Below are 12337 nucleotides of genomic sequence, written 5' to 3' on the forward strand. Positions count from 1 at the left end.
TGTACGCTACATATATTGTTGGAAAGTTTGCAGAATATCTGAAGGTCGCACACTACGCGCGCAAATACAAAGGAAGATGACACTTTTTTCCGGAGGCAGTGTGGGGTGCAGGGGTGTAAGCCACAATAGTCATATTTTAAAGCTTTCACATTATTATTAATAGTAGTACAAATGCTATTTATTATTAAACGCTGATATAATTATTATGTGTACTACTACTACAAATGACTGCAAGCAAAATATGAAATGGCTCGATAATAGTAATATGAAAAATAATATTGTAAGTTAAATTAGTACAGCAGTACTACGAAGCCTAAAACATCATTATATATCCAATAAGTACTAAAGTTCGATTGAGGCCGAAATATAAGTCACCAAAGCCTAAACTTTTTTCAGCAGCTCCTACGACGATATAGTACGTGTGTGCTCATCGGCGCCTTCTACTAATGCTAACTAATGCACACACAGGCAGCGCCCTTTGCGTGGCCTTGCGAACCGCAGCTGAAAATGAGAGCAAAATGACCATTGGGGGCCGCCTTCGCTGCGCTCGGCAGCTTTTTAGCCTATCGACGCCGCCTTCGCTGCGCTCGGCAGCCAGTAGAACGCCCTCATTAGCGTGAGTTTTATTAGCCCTACCCTCGGACGGACTTACGGACAGACAACACACTCCACTAGAGAGGTAAGATTAAAGCTGCCATGTCTCTTTCGTTCACCAATGAGAATCAGGATCAAACTCGAGTACGGCAAAGAGCGCTATCATGCCCTTCTGGACAGTGGTTGTTCACGGAGTATTATCAGCCGCGAGTCTATGCAGACAGTGAAAGAACAAGGAGTACACTGGCAGCCTCAAGTGTATCGTTGATTTGATAAAAGGTAGTACCGCAACTGAAGGGTCCATTACTGATCGCTTCCGGATACCCCAGTTCCAGCGTGATTCCATGATTACCCAAACATTTTAAATTCTCCCCACTCTTCGGGATGATATGGTCATTGGGCGAGACCGTATACCGGCCTAAGCCTGGTTGTGGATTTTGGTGCTGGAACCATGAGCTGGAATGGCAGCGATATGTCTATTGACACTGATGACGGCATCGAGGGCTCACCCAGCGCGCGTGGACTAGTTGAAGTAACGAAGCAAGAAGTTGATGAGCGCAAATAGGAGAAGAATTAGACATCAATTCCGCAGACCTTTTGCCAGAGCATCTTGACACAGCACTAAAGCACTGCTATTTAAAATTACTTGAAGAAACCTACACCCTGTACAGTGGACGACTAGAAATAATTCGGCTCCACGACTACATTTTGCCTTCAAGTAACGACTATCTGCCCTCGCATTCTAAATCGTACTTTGAACCGCGCAGTTAAGAGGATGCAGCACGATAGGAAATGGAACGTCTACTAAGGCTTGACGGGGCGAACAGATCTACACGACGCTGAGTCTGCGGCATCAGCTTTTTTCCCTGCTAAAAGTTAATACTCGTGGCCTTTCGTCGCCTAAACAAGTATCTTCGTCGCTCTCCGTTTTCTGTGCAAAAGACGCATGAAATTCTCCTGCGGCTCGGAGAAGGCACAGTGCATTTGCACTCTCGATGCAAACTGTGGCAGCATTCTGCCCTCCGTTCGGCTAATTCCAATTTAATTAATTGTCGATGTTTTTTTTACTGCACCGGACGAATACCAGGCGTGTATGTGCGTATTCTGTAAGATTTACCGTTATGATTTTCTACCTGTGTGGCATTCTCATTTCTTCAAGTACGAGACCGACCATTTGTAGCACCTAGACATTGTCATTATGCGTATGTGCAAGTTTGACGTGACCCCAACGCGAATAAATCTCCGCGATTCTGTGAATTATTTGGGGTTTACGCTGGCATCAGAAGGGATACGGCAAAAGCCAACAAAATCGAGGCGATACCGCAAATGGCCGAGCTTGTAAGGAAGAAAGAGCGTCGACGAATTCTAAGAATGATATCATACTATCGCGAAATGGTCCCGAATAACTCTCACGTCATGTTTTGCCTGATCGCGAAAAATGTGCCGCTTGTGTAGACGCTCGAAGTCGCAGCAGAGATTGTCAGCATGAAAGCAGCACTGACTCGCAAGGTGTGGCTAGTACTTCTTAGACTATTCGCGTACTTTTCACGTGTTTGTTGACGTAAGTGGTGGACCAATTTGGGGCCTGGTTGCTAAAACAAAAGGTGGACCATTGCGTGTTTCTCTCGATATCTAACCGGAAGTATTCTTTAACGGAGTAAGGACTGCTATCGGCTGTCGAAATATTGAAGGACTATTACACAATGCTTCTCGGCTTCCGTTGTCCACACCGATCATTGAAATATGTTGTACCCACAAGAGACTTCTTTACGGATAACCGATGGAAACTGTTGTTTGAGAAATACTGACTGTCTGTCAAGTACCCTATATTGGCGCAGATGCTTTCACACGGCTTTACCAAGCAAGCCACTGAAGACGAACTATTGCCAATTGAGGGAGAAGATGTTGCAGCTGCTGGACGCGTCGTGAAGCATTACCAACTGGAAGATGCAATCTGCAAGAATTCATTGGTCGGCTTAATGAAAACGAGACATATATTCGCTACGAACCGCTGTACGTGTGGAGTTGTGTTGTCAGAATAAAAGAATGTGTTTTGTTTTGGTACCAGAAGCGCTACGACAGAATATAGTCAAAATATATCACGACAAACGTTTTCACCCTGGTCCTGAGAAGCAGTACCAGTCAATGGCTACGTTTTGATGGCCAGGTATGGCGTCGGCTGTGCTGAAATATGTCAAATCGTGCATGGTGTGCAAGCGAGCGAAGTTTCATGGAGGACAGCAAAAGTATGGACGCATTCCAGCAGCTCCAGTATCAAACACTGACCGGTCGTTCGACGTTGTGCATGTGGATCTTGCTGGACCAGTATCTGGAAATTTCTTTTGCTTGACAGCAACTGAGCAACGTTTTCGCTAGCTTGAAGTGACAAAGCAAAAAAAAACATGGTGTAGGATAATGCGTCCTACAAATGTCCTAAACTGTCCTATTGATCCTTAAGTGTTTTTCATTAATTCGCAGCTCTGTCCTCAAAATGATATAATACTGTCGTTTATATTACGTCCTCAAACCTGTTGTGCGTAATATTATGTGTGCTACACCAAACTTTAGAAACACACCTTAGCCACCCAAACCAAAACAAGCTGCCGAGGACGACCATCTCACTCGAACTATGGAGAACGGAGAGTATTCGCTCTGTGCGAAGCGCACATGTACTGAAACGAGCACTATCTACTACAGTTGCAAGAAATTTCGACAAGGATGCAAAGCTTAAGTCATTGTGAGAGAGGGGGCTATAGTTGCCGACAAAAGCATGCGCACTTGCGCAGTGCGTCGGCCTGAGATGTTTACAGACGTGCGCCAGGAGGTGCGGCTGCAGCTCCAACACCGCAGCGTTCTAGACAGAGTGATGCCTCTCCCGGTTATCTCGCAGGAGGTGTACGACGGGTTGAGAGAGAGTTACATTGGAGACAAGACAGCGTTGACAATTATCCCGTGCTCTGCTGCCGTCAGCATTGTTAAGCACACGCACCAAGACAGCTCTGACGGCGACGTCTTTGAGACCATCGCCACGGAGCCTTTGTGCTGTGTCAGCGACGTGGAACGTCCAGGAAATGGTGCGGTACGAAGTTGATATCATGAACCGTACTAATAACCCATTGGAAAAGTACAACCGTGATTTTGCATCGCGGCTCGGTACTCATCCAAGCCTTCTTGCTTTTATTGAAGGAGCCAAGAAGGAGGCAGAACGCTACATTCGACTGATCGACGACATCAAGCACGGTCGCCAATCGGCTTCGCATCATGCACCACGGGTGAAACCGGCTGTTCCGACCAGCTATGCTTCTTTCGTCTAGAAACTGTAGTCGACGCGTGCCAGATAATGCGAAATCGCAATACAGTGTCAGGCCTAAACACATTCATGTAGAGGATATCCCATTAATAGTATGTCCTATTAGGACAGTGGTGCTGTCCCGTTAAGCCAAATAGATTTCGACAGAATTGTCCTACAACTGTCTTATTAGCAAACATAAATTTCGACATGATTGTCCTAAAACTTGTCGTAACGTCCTAAACTTGTCACTTTTTTGTTTGTCTCCAAGTAATCTATAGTCCGGTTATAGAACAAATAGGACGGTTAAGGACATTTGTAGGACGCATTGTCTTCTACCGAAAAAATCAGCGCAACAGCATTGAGTTTTGAATGATTGTGTCTATGACCCTTGCCCGAAGTTTGCTGTTATAACGGGGCTGGAGCAAGCGTTACTGACTTACATTATTAATATGAGGAAGCTCGCAATACTAGACTTAAGTGCTTATATTAAGGTAAATTCAACTTTGAAGTAGATTAGGTCCAGGGCGGAAAACCTGGCCTCATTTGAACTACTCAAGTGTTTGTCAATTTCTAATAGGCTGAAAGTCCCCCTTTCGAGCCAATCAGATATACACAAGGCAGCACGCGCTATCCGCGTGCTTTGCACCTACTTTTGTATATCAAACTATGTAGCTCTATCTACGTAACTTAAATGTTCACCCTCTGAGCTGCGCTTACGGCGTCGTGAGCGCAAGCGCAGTATTCTTCGAGGTAGATGACCTGTCGGGACCATGGGGCCAACGTTGAAGCCACTCGGCAAGACGCAACCGAGCGAGTACAAGTCAAGTACCAGCAACGGCGCCATGAGTACTTGCAAAAATGCATGGTGTATTCGAGGTCGTAGTCGGTGTCGCTTGTGTCGCGACAGCTCCCACGAGTTGTGTTTCAAGATCGTCAGCATTTCAGGTGTCGCCTAGGCGTCTTAGTCGTTGAAGTCGTCTTTAAATCCGTTGCCACGCGGTCTACATCATTTCTGGGCGCGTACACGCGAGCGAGGGTACTTGCGGAGCTGATCGCGACATTTGGACTTCACACACCGACACCATTGCAAGCGAGGCTTTGAACTCGTTCTCCACGTCTCAAACATCATGTACCAGACGACTACCCGGCTCCCACGTATCCTCTGCTGGTGAATATTCCAGTCAGCGGACCCGGTAGTGCCCCTCGGTCACTCGTTCTCGACGGCCGCTCGACGCCGGCGCATACACAGACCGCGTGTCACGGTCGACGATGTGCTCGATTATCCAGCGCTAAGCGCTGAACGCGTCAATCATTGGCGGCGGATCATCAAGGTGGAAGGCCTGATTGCGTGGCTGAAGCGTCGCTTCAAGGTCGGACTATTGAAGAGTCGCCGATTTCGTCGGCTTCGAGGGCTGACGAGGAGCCTTAGCGCTACGGTGTGGTACTGCACTCGGAACAGGCGGCGAAGAATACACGTTGGCTGTATGCGTGGGCGAGTGGGGCACCGCGTGCCGCACTGGGTGATCAGGAAGTGAAGGGAGGCACTCGCGATGATGCGAGTGCGCTGGCGCTCTCGAAGGATCGATGGAGATACAGATGAGACAAAAGGCGAGTGCGCTCAGCATTCCACAGCTGAACACGTCACAGCGCGACCAGCGATGTCATGAGCCAAGCCGTCGTTTTATCGTGGCGTCGGACCACGAGGTTATGATTTCAGCTCCGGAATATCTGCGAGGCAGTATGGCTCGAGACGTCCGACGTAAAACGTTGGGTAAAGCCGCATTGCAAAGGGGATATCAATCATAAAGGCGTCGCCGTGAGCTTGTATAACCTTAAATGGGCCAATAAATCTCGACGTCATTCGCTAAAATTAGAGTGTTTCGGGTATTTGGTCACGTTTTTCGCGGCTCGAATATACGGCTTTCGGTTCAGAGGGTCGTAATAGAATATTCTCTTGGACGCCAGCTTCAAAACAATGCAGCACCAGTGTGCATTACTGAGGTTCAGTGGCAGCAGTAACGCACCAATATCCACCTCATTCGTGTACGAAATAATACGAGCAAAAATCGTACTGGACAGCATGACTTCTCCGTTGTCCCTTGCGCATGACGGCATTGCAGTCACCGTCTGATTTCTAGCAAAACGGCAAGCTGGGTAACGGACGTGAGTCTGTCGCACAAAGTTTGGACTAATGTGTCTGTCAGCCATGACGGAGGTATGGCTCGGTGCGGCATTGTGTGCATATAGTTTGGTGCATTCGCAAGTTCCTCTATGTTTGTGTGGGGGTACGCATTGACAACGTCTCGGCAACTTTCCTTGTCTCGTTGTGATACTCAGCACCGAGCGCAGGAACTTTTAGCCAACGCAACCTACCACTTTCATTCTGTGAGGGCCGCGAAGTAAGACGGTAATGTTATATTTTGTTGTATTATATTTTCTTACAACGCAAGTTATCCTACGGTTTCCTTATGTTAATTAATAGCTGGATCTTTGTCAGTTACTTCAACCTCGATCCCATCTAAGCGTTACGCGCTGGACGGGGTGGTGGTGTCAGTCGAGCGTTCAATTGCATCGGAGCTCCCCGAACATTTTTAGCTAATGCTCGACCTGGTTCCCCCTACGTCGCCGTGTTTGCCAGCTACGAGTTAGACGGTAAGCTGAACCCCCTAGTGGAATGCGCGAGCCACCGGCTCAACTTCGCTGTTCAAGGCAATCTGGCAGCGCATGGAGACAAACCCTGGCAGCTGTGCAAGCGCTAATGATCAAGTTGCGCACCAACCCAATCGGCCAAACTGCGGTATGTACAATCTCTGTAAAATGATGTGGTCAAAAGTAAAAGACATTTTTTACTAATTATAATTTTGTCCTCTATCCCTTTTTTTACTCAGGCTAAAAACCATTTGCGACCGGTAATTCGCCAAGAGACGAAGTGGGGTCGGCCTTTGCGATGGTCAAGCGTTACTTCGATTAATCGGCATTGATGACGATGACATCATGGAGCTGCTTCCAGCCCCTGCAGCAAACAAACGCCTCCGCGGTCTCTGGCAAGAATTGCGGGACATCGGATCAGTAGCTAAAGCACTGCAAGGCCCTGAGGCTAACCTGCTGGACGAACGAGAGTGGTTTGACGAGTCAAGCCACAGTACGCATGATTCATTGGTAAGTTTATTTGCTACTTTATTTTTTATCTATATCAAATATTTGGTACCTTTTTTACGGAAGGTCCACGAGCGATTATTGTACACAGCCCAGACTTAGAGTCTTGGTGTGTTCGTTTGCTACGAGGCAAGGCCGAACGTCTGACGTCGGCTGAAAAGGCGGCGCTGTTACCGTTTGCACCTACTACGTAATATGATACGCAGACGAAGGCCAAGAGTCCTTTGTGGAGCACCTCCGCTAGCGACGCTGACACCAGGAAGATCAAGCTGAGTATGAGCAGCTGAAGAGCATCCCGCCGACCTCTAATGTCGCAAACGCTTCTCCAGCGTCGCCCGGGTGACGTTTGACCATCAACGGCAAGGGCGATTGCCACGCACCCTTCAAAACATTTTGTTCCTTTGCAAGAACTGGGCCTACTGGGATGCAAGCACCGTAGACATTTTGCAGTAATTCGTAGGTGCTGTAATTGGTCGTTCTAATTAGCAATTTTTTCATTATGGCATTATTTATTGTGGCTGGCTCAGGAATGTCGTTATTTATTGCTACAGAAGCAGAAGCGACATCGGATAATTCATTGGTCATTCTTGCTTCCCATAAATGTAAAAGCTATATTCGGAGGCCCTGTCGCGGACGTATGTGTAACCGCCGAGCGTATCCTTCAGGAAGGGTGGTTAAAAGCTGTTGTGTTACCGTGTGAGGTGAGCTCGACGTTAATGTACCGCTACGTTCTCGTTGTACATGCCTACAGACATTCCGATTATAGCGTTGCAATAGTATTGCTACTTTTCAGAGGAAAAAAAATGCGAAAATAAACTATTGGTGTGAGCTACATACTTTTTATGTGAAATATATGTTTTTGCCATAACCATCACAGAACTTCAGTAGATTACTTTCAGAGGTTCTTAGTCAATATAGTCTTTCTTTATTTTTGCATTTGCTGTTAAAGAAATCACTTTCGGAAACACTGGAATTCAGAATTACAACAATAAAATTTGTTCAGACTTGTACTTGATTGCAATTAGGATTTTTCCAGGATCGGTAATATACGGGGAACCAATTCGGCGTATATTTTTAAAAACGACGAGCGATAGGGAGGTGACACCGGGGACGCATCAGGAAGCATTGGCGATGGCGCACCGCACGAACGCGGCCACCGAGAAGGATCGGCCTGGCGCCGATAGCATCGCCCGATGCACATGCAGCTCGCGGCAGTGTTCCCGCGAGGAACTCGCTCCACTAACCCGCGAAGACGTAAGAAAAGGGGTATTGCGTCTAGCGGGGCAGAGATAGGCCTTAAAGCTCAAAACTACCGGGGAGAGGACGTGAAAGAGGCTTAAGCAGGTGCTACACAGGACGGCAACTAGCTGGACACAAACTCAGCCAGCGAGGAGAGGTACGACGAGCAGGATGCGATCATAGAAATTGCCCAGATCGAAGCAGATGAAGACGGCGACAACATCGCTGGTGACCATGACGAAGCTGAAGACGTGGACGATGCGACCGACAAGCAGTGCGCTGCAGAAGAAGAAGACACTGTTGGTGGGCAGGACGCTCAGGAAGAAGCTGCTGATGCGCTGGACTCAGAAGAGGAAGCGGTCAGCGATCACGAACCAGAGGAAGGAGCTGTCAGCGATCACGAAACAGAGGAGGAAGTGGATGACGAGGTGGGGGGGGGGAGAATGTAAGAAAGAATTGGATGAAGAAAGTCGAGAACAGGTTGGGAATGGAGAAACGGATGGCGCTGTGTCCGTCCAGGATTCCGTCCAGGCTCTTGTAATCACCAGCAGATCGCGTGCTCCTGCAGATGCGATTTAAGAAGTTGAGGTTGCACAGACTACGTGGCACAACGATTGGCAGGCGTTGTAGAGGTACTTCACCGAATAATAGGACCAGACACTGCAAGTCATCTCCTTCGATGAGACAATGGGACGTGCGAAGCGCAATATACGTTTAAAAAAGACGAAGAAGGGGACTGACGACTCGGCTCAAGTTCCAGAGGGGCATGGTCCTTCTCAGCGCACATACATCTGTACGCACGGATGGTCTCAAAGGAAGGCGCGAGGATCGGGGAAGCGTCTTCACCAGCACATTCGAGAGACGGACTGTCCATTTTGGTTTATGAATCAGTGGCAATGGCGTAAAGGCGTTTGGTAGCCAGGCGTCAATCTCGGCAGATTCTACCACAACCACGAGGATTCAAGAGAGACGTATGCTACGTATTCATGTACTCGTGATGTCTCTTATTTTGTGGTTGGTGCGCGTGTGGAAGGGATGCTTGTGGTTGGAGCGGTACGCTCTAAAATTTACGACTTCTTGGTCGAGCACGACCAGAACGTAATTAAAGCAGGCGTTGACAATATGGTGCAAGTTTTCGCGTCGCCGGTGTCTCCTCTGGCCGACAAGATCCTACTGCTGTTGAGGCTGACGCTTTAGCTGCTGCTGAGGTTGGAGCTTTAGCAGCTGCTGACCCGATGAAATGTACGAGTATTGCTGAAACTAAAATCGGAGAGACTGGAGTTATTTATTTTTGCACTGCGATTATGCGTTGAACGATCAATCGCTTCGTGGAAGTTCTGCTCGTCGACTGCACGCACAAAACGAACAGGATGCTGTTTGATTTTCCAGGGCTCTCGCGTATTTATAACAGGATTAATTCAGGGTTATGCTCAATGAACAGCAGCACTTAACGTTCATGACTTTTAAAGACTTTGGAGGAGGTGTAGTCGTGCAGCATTCTATGCTGGAAGCAAATGGAGACTGGCACATGGACTGTGCAATCGATCATTTCAAAGGCGCACACTCAGACGGCTTGTAACTGTTGCGAGCGATCGCTGTGAACAAGGATATGAACGAAGCTCGTTAACTGCAGTCTAACTTTCAAGAGGTGCGTGTATCAATAAGTCAGTTTTATGTGATTAAATGCCTGAAAGAGAAGAGATCGATACCTGAATTTGGCAAATTATCTGGTAACGACGCGTCACAGATCGAAGCAGCAGTGCTCAAACCGGTTTATGCGGTAAGTAAAGATGAATACGACCCCACTCGTGATTCACTGCGTCGTCTGAGCGCATGGATTGGACTCTCTGGTTTTGTGATTTTTTTACACGTTACTGGGGCTCGTGTCAAGAGATGTGGGTAATGCATGTTGCATTTAAGGTCCAAGCTACCTCACTTCCGGAACCACACTAATATTCGATTGGATGTTTATCTCGGGAAGCTGAAAGATTCCATTTACAGCAGCATAAGTACGGTATGGCGCAATGTGATGAGACAGTAGTTGCGAGTGATCGACGCGCTGAAGGTGAGTACAAGTACAAGTTGATGCGTGTTAGTAAACTAGTGAACACGAACTACGATGGAGAGATGACGAACTCTTTCTCTTTACAACGCACTACGTGGCCGAACAAATTGAGAACCAGTATGCTGAAGCACTGAGGCGGGGAGCTACTAATACGATACTCAAGACGATGAACCTGACGTTGTTGTCCTGTGTGGAGCAACCAGATCCCACCGCTTGTACTTCAATGATTGGAGATGCTCTTGTGAATGTGTGGTGTCGATGTGCCTCGTCAGTCGTTATGCAATTGCTTATCGTAAGGATATTCGTATCTCCGGGCCGCGTGCTGTGTTGACGTGAGGTTGGTAACACATGCTAATTGCTCGGGATTCTAAGGGCATCTCCAGCGGTAAGTTTTAACGTTGAGTTTTATAGGGAAAAATAAGGGGCTTTAATTACATAAGACTTCGCATTTCACCACCTACTTGCAACGGCAATTTTTATCACGGGTCCTACGCGAGGCGTTTCGACCAATCAGTAGCGATCGATCGCTGAGAGAAGCATGGAAGGTCTCCCCGTTTGCCACGGCCTACTGGATGCTGCCACTGGAAGCGACTCTGACGACGAGTTCTACCGGCGCGCGTATCGGCTCCCAGCCCAGAAGAGAGCAAAGCACAAGCATGGAGGCTCCAGTGAGGGAAAGCGTGCGGACAGGGCGCGAGGTCGGGAGCAGTGGGGAGCGAAACTGGTAGCCGATTATTTGGCGGACAAACCCACCTACAATGCTGGTAAGTTCACAGCACTCTCGTGGAGCTCTCATCCGTCTGACAGGTTGTATAATCTATTGCAGATTAGTTTAGAAGGCGCTTCCGTATGCGCAAAAGTCTTTTTGAGACTATCGTTGCTGCCCTTGTTGCCGACGATAGCTGCAACTACTTCCAGCAGAAGCTGAATGCTACGGACTTGCCTTGTTTTCTACCAGAACAAAAAGTGACGTGTGCGCTACGAGTGCTAGCTTATGGAGCATGTGCAGACCAGTTAGATGAGCTGATTAGCATGGCCGAATCGACTGTGTTGGAGACAATGAAAATATTTTGCAGCAGCATCAGACGATTGTTTGGGCCGGAGTACTTACGTAAGCCGACACAGCACGACCTGGAGACATTGTTAGACGAGAACGCAGCACGCGCCTCGCACTGGGTCCAGGGACGTCGCCAGCCAAGACCTGCGCAGCTGTACGGTCTCAGCGGCACTCCATTCAGCTCCCTTCCCCATGAGATCTTTGTACTGGTGTGTTGCGTGCCTTTGAAATGCTCGAATCTTCGCGCTCTTGTCGAAGTGTGTGAGCCACACAATCCTATAGAACTGAAGTCTTAACTTGAGACCTCGAGGAAGACTTTTGGGACCTGGTGAAGTTAAGACTCTCGTTAGGACCTGCCGCTGTGGACATAAGACTCGAGCTAAGTCTCAACTGCGCTACATTTGGCATAAAACCGCCTTTAAGACCTGCCGCTGGAGATGCCCTAACGGGACTGTAACATGATTGCAGATGGACCATCCAATCATGAAGCTACAACCTGTGCGCCAGCTTCGGTACAATGCATTTAACGAAGGATAAACCGCTACATCTCGTAAGAAGCTGCGTACAGATGCAGATCGTTACAGGGAGGCCGCAAGGGCAACACATTTGATTGTACCCGAGCTGGCGGATATGGAGGATGATATTGAATTCAATAATGTTGAGGTTAGGGCCCGTCACAGGGACCGCCTCTCCATCGTGCTCTCTATAAACTAATAATGAAGAGACACGGTATTTTTGACTCTAATAAATAATATACTAAAATGTCTGGAACATTTTAGTACGATGAATGGTAGCGGCAATTCTAGACTATGTTTCTGAATGCCGCATACTAATTTCTTGTTAGTAGCCCGCTACTTTCTTAAACATTAATCTTACTTCTTCATTTACCGAGTCCACCACATGCTCTTCTTCATTTACCGAGTCCACCACATGC

General features: G+C 47.9%; 1 protein-coding gene across 1 annotated transcript; it reads left to right on the forward strand.

Annotated features, from left to right (window-relative positions):
• Nucleotides 1–5470: 5470 nt before the first annotated feature.
• PITG_01984 (uncharacterized protein) lies at nucleotides 5471–6481 on the forward strand (the record flags this gene model as incomplete). The annotated part of the gene is made up of 3 exons (XM_002908523.1): nucleotides 5471–5657; nucleotides 6091–6111; nucleotides 6369–6481. 3 exons carry the CDS (start codon nucleotides 5471–5473, stop codon nucleotides 6479–6481), a joined length of 321 nt encoding a protein of 106 aa, XP_002908569.1.
• Between the last annotated feature and the right edge of the window lie 5856 nt (nucleotides 6482–12337).

Source organism: Phytophthora infestans, genomic scaffold, assembly GCF_000142945.1.
Source record: "Phytophthora infestans T30-4 supercont1.2 genomic scaffold, whole genome shotgun sequence".
In the NCBI taxonomy this organism is placed as follows: Eukaryota; Oomycota; class Peronosporomycetes; order Peronosporales; family Peronosporaceae; genus Phytophthora; species Phytophthora infestans.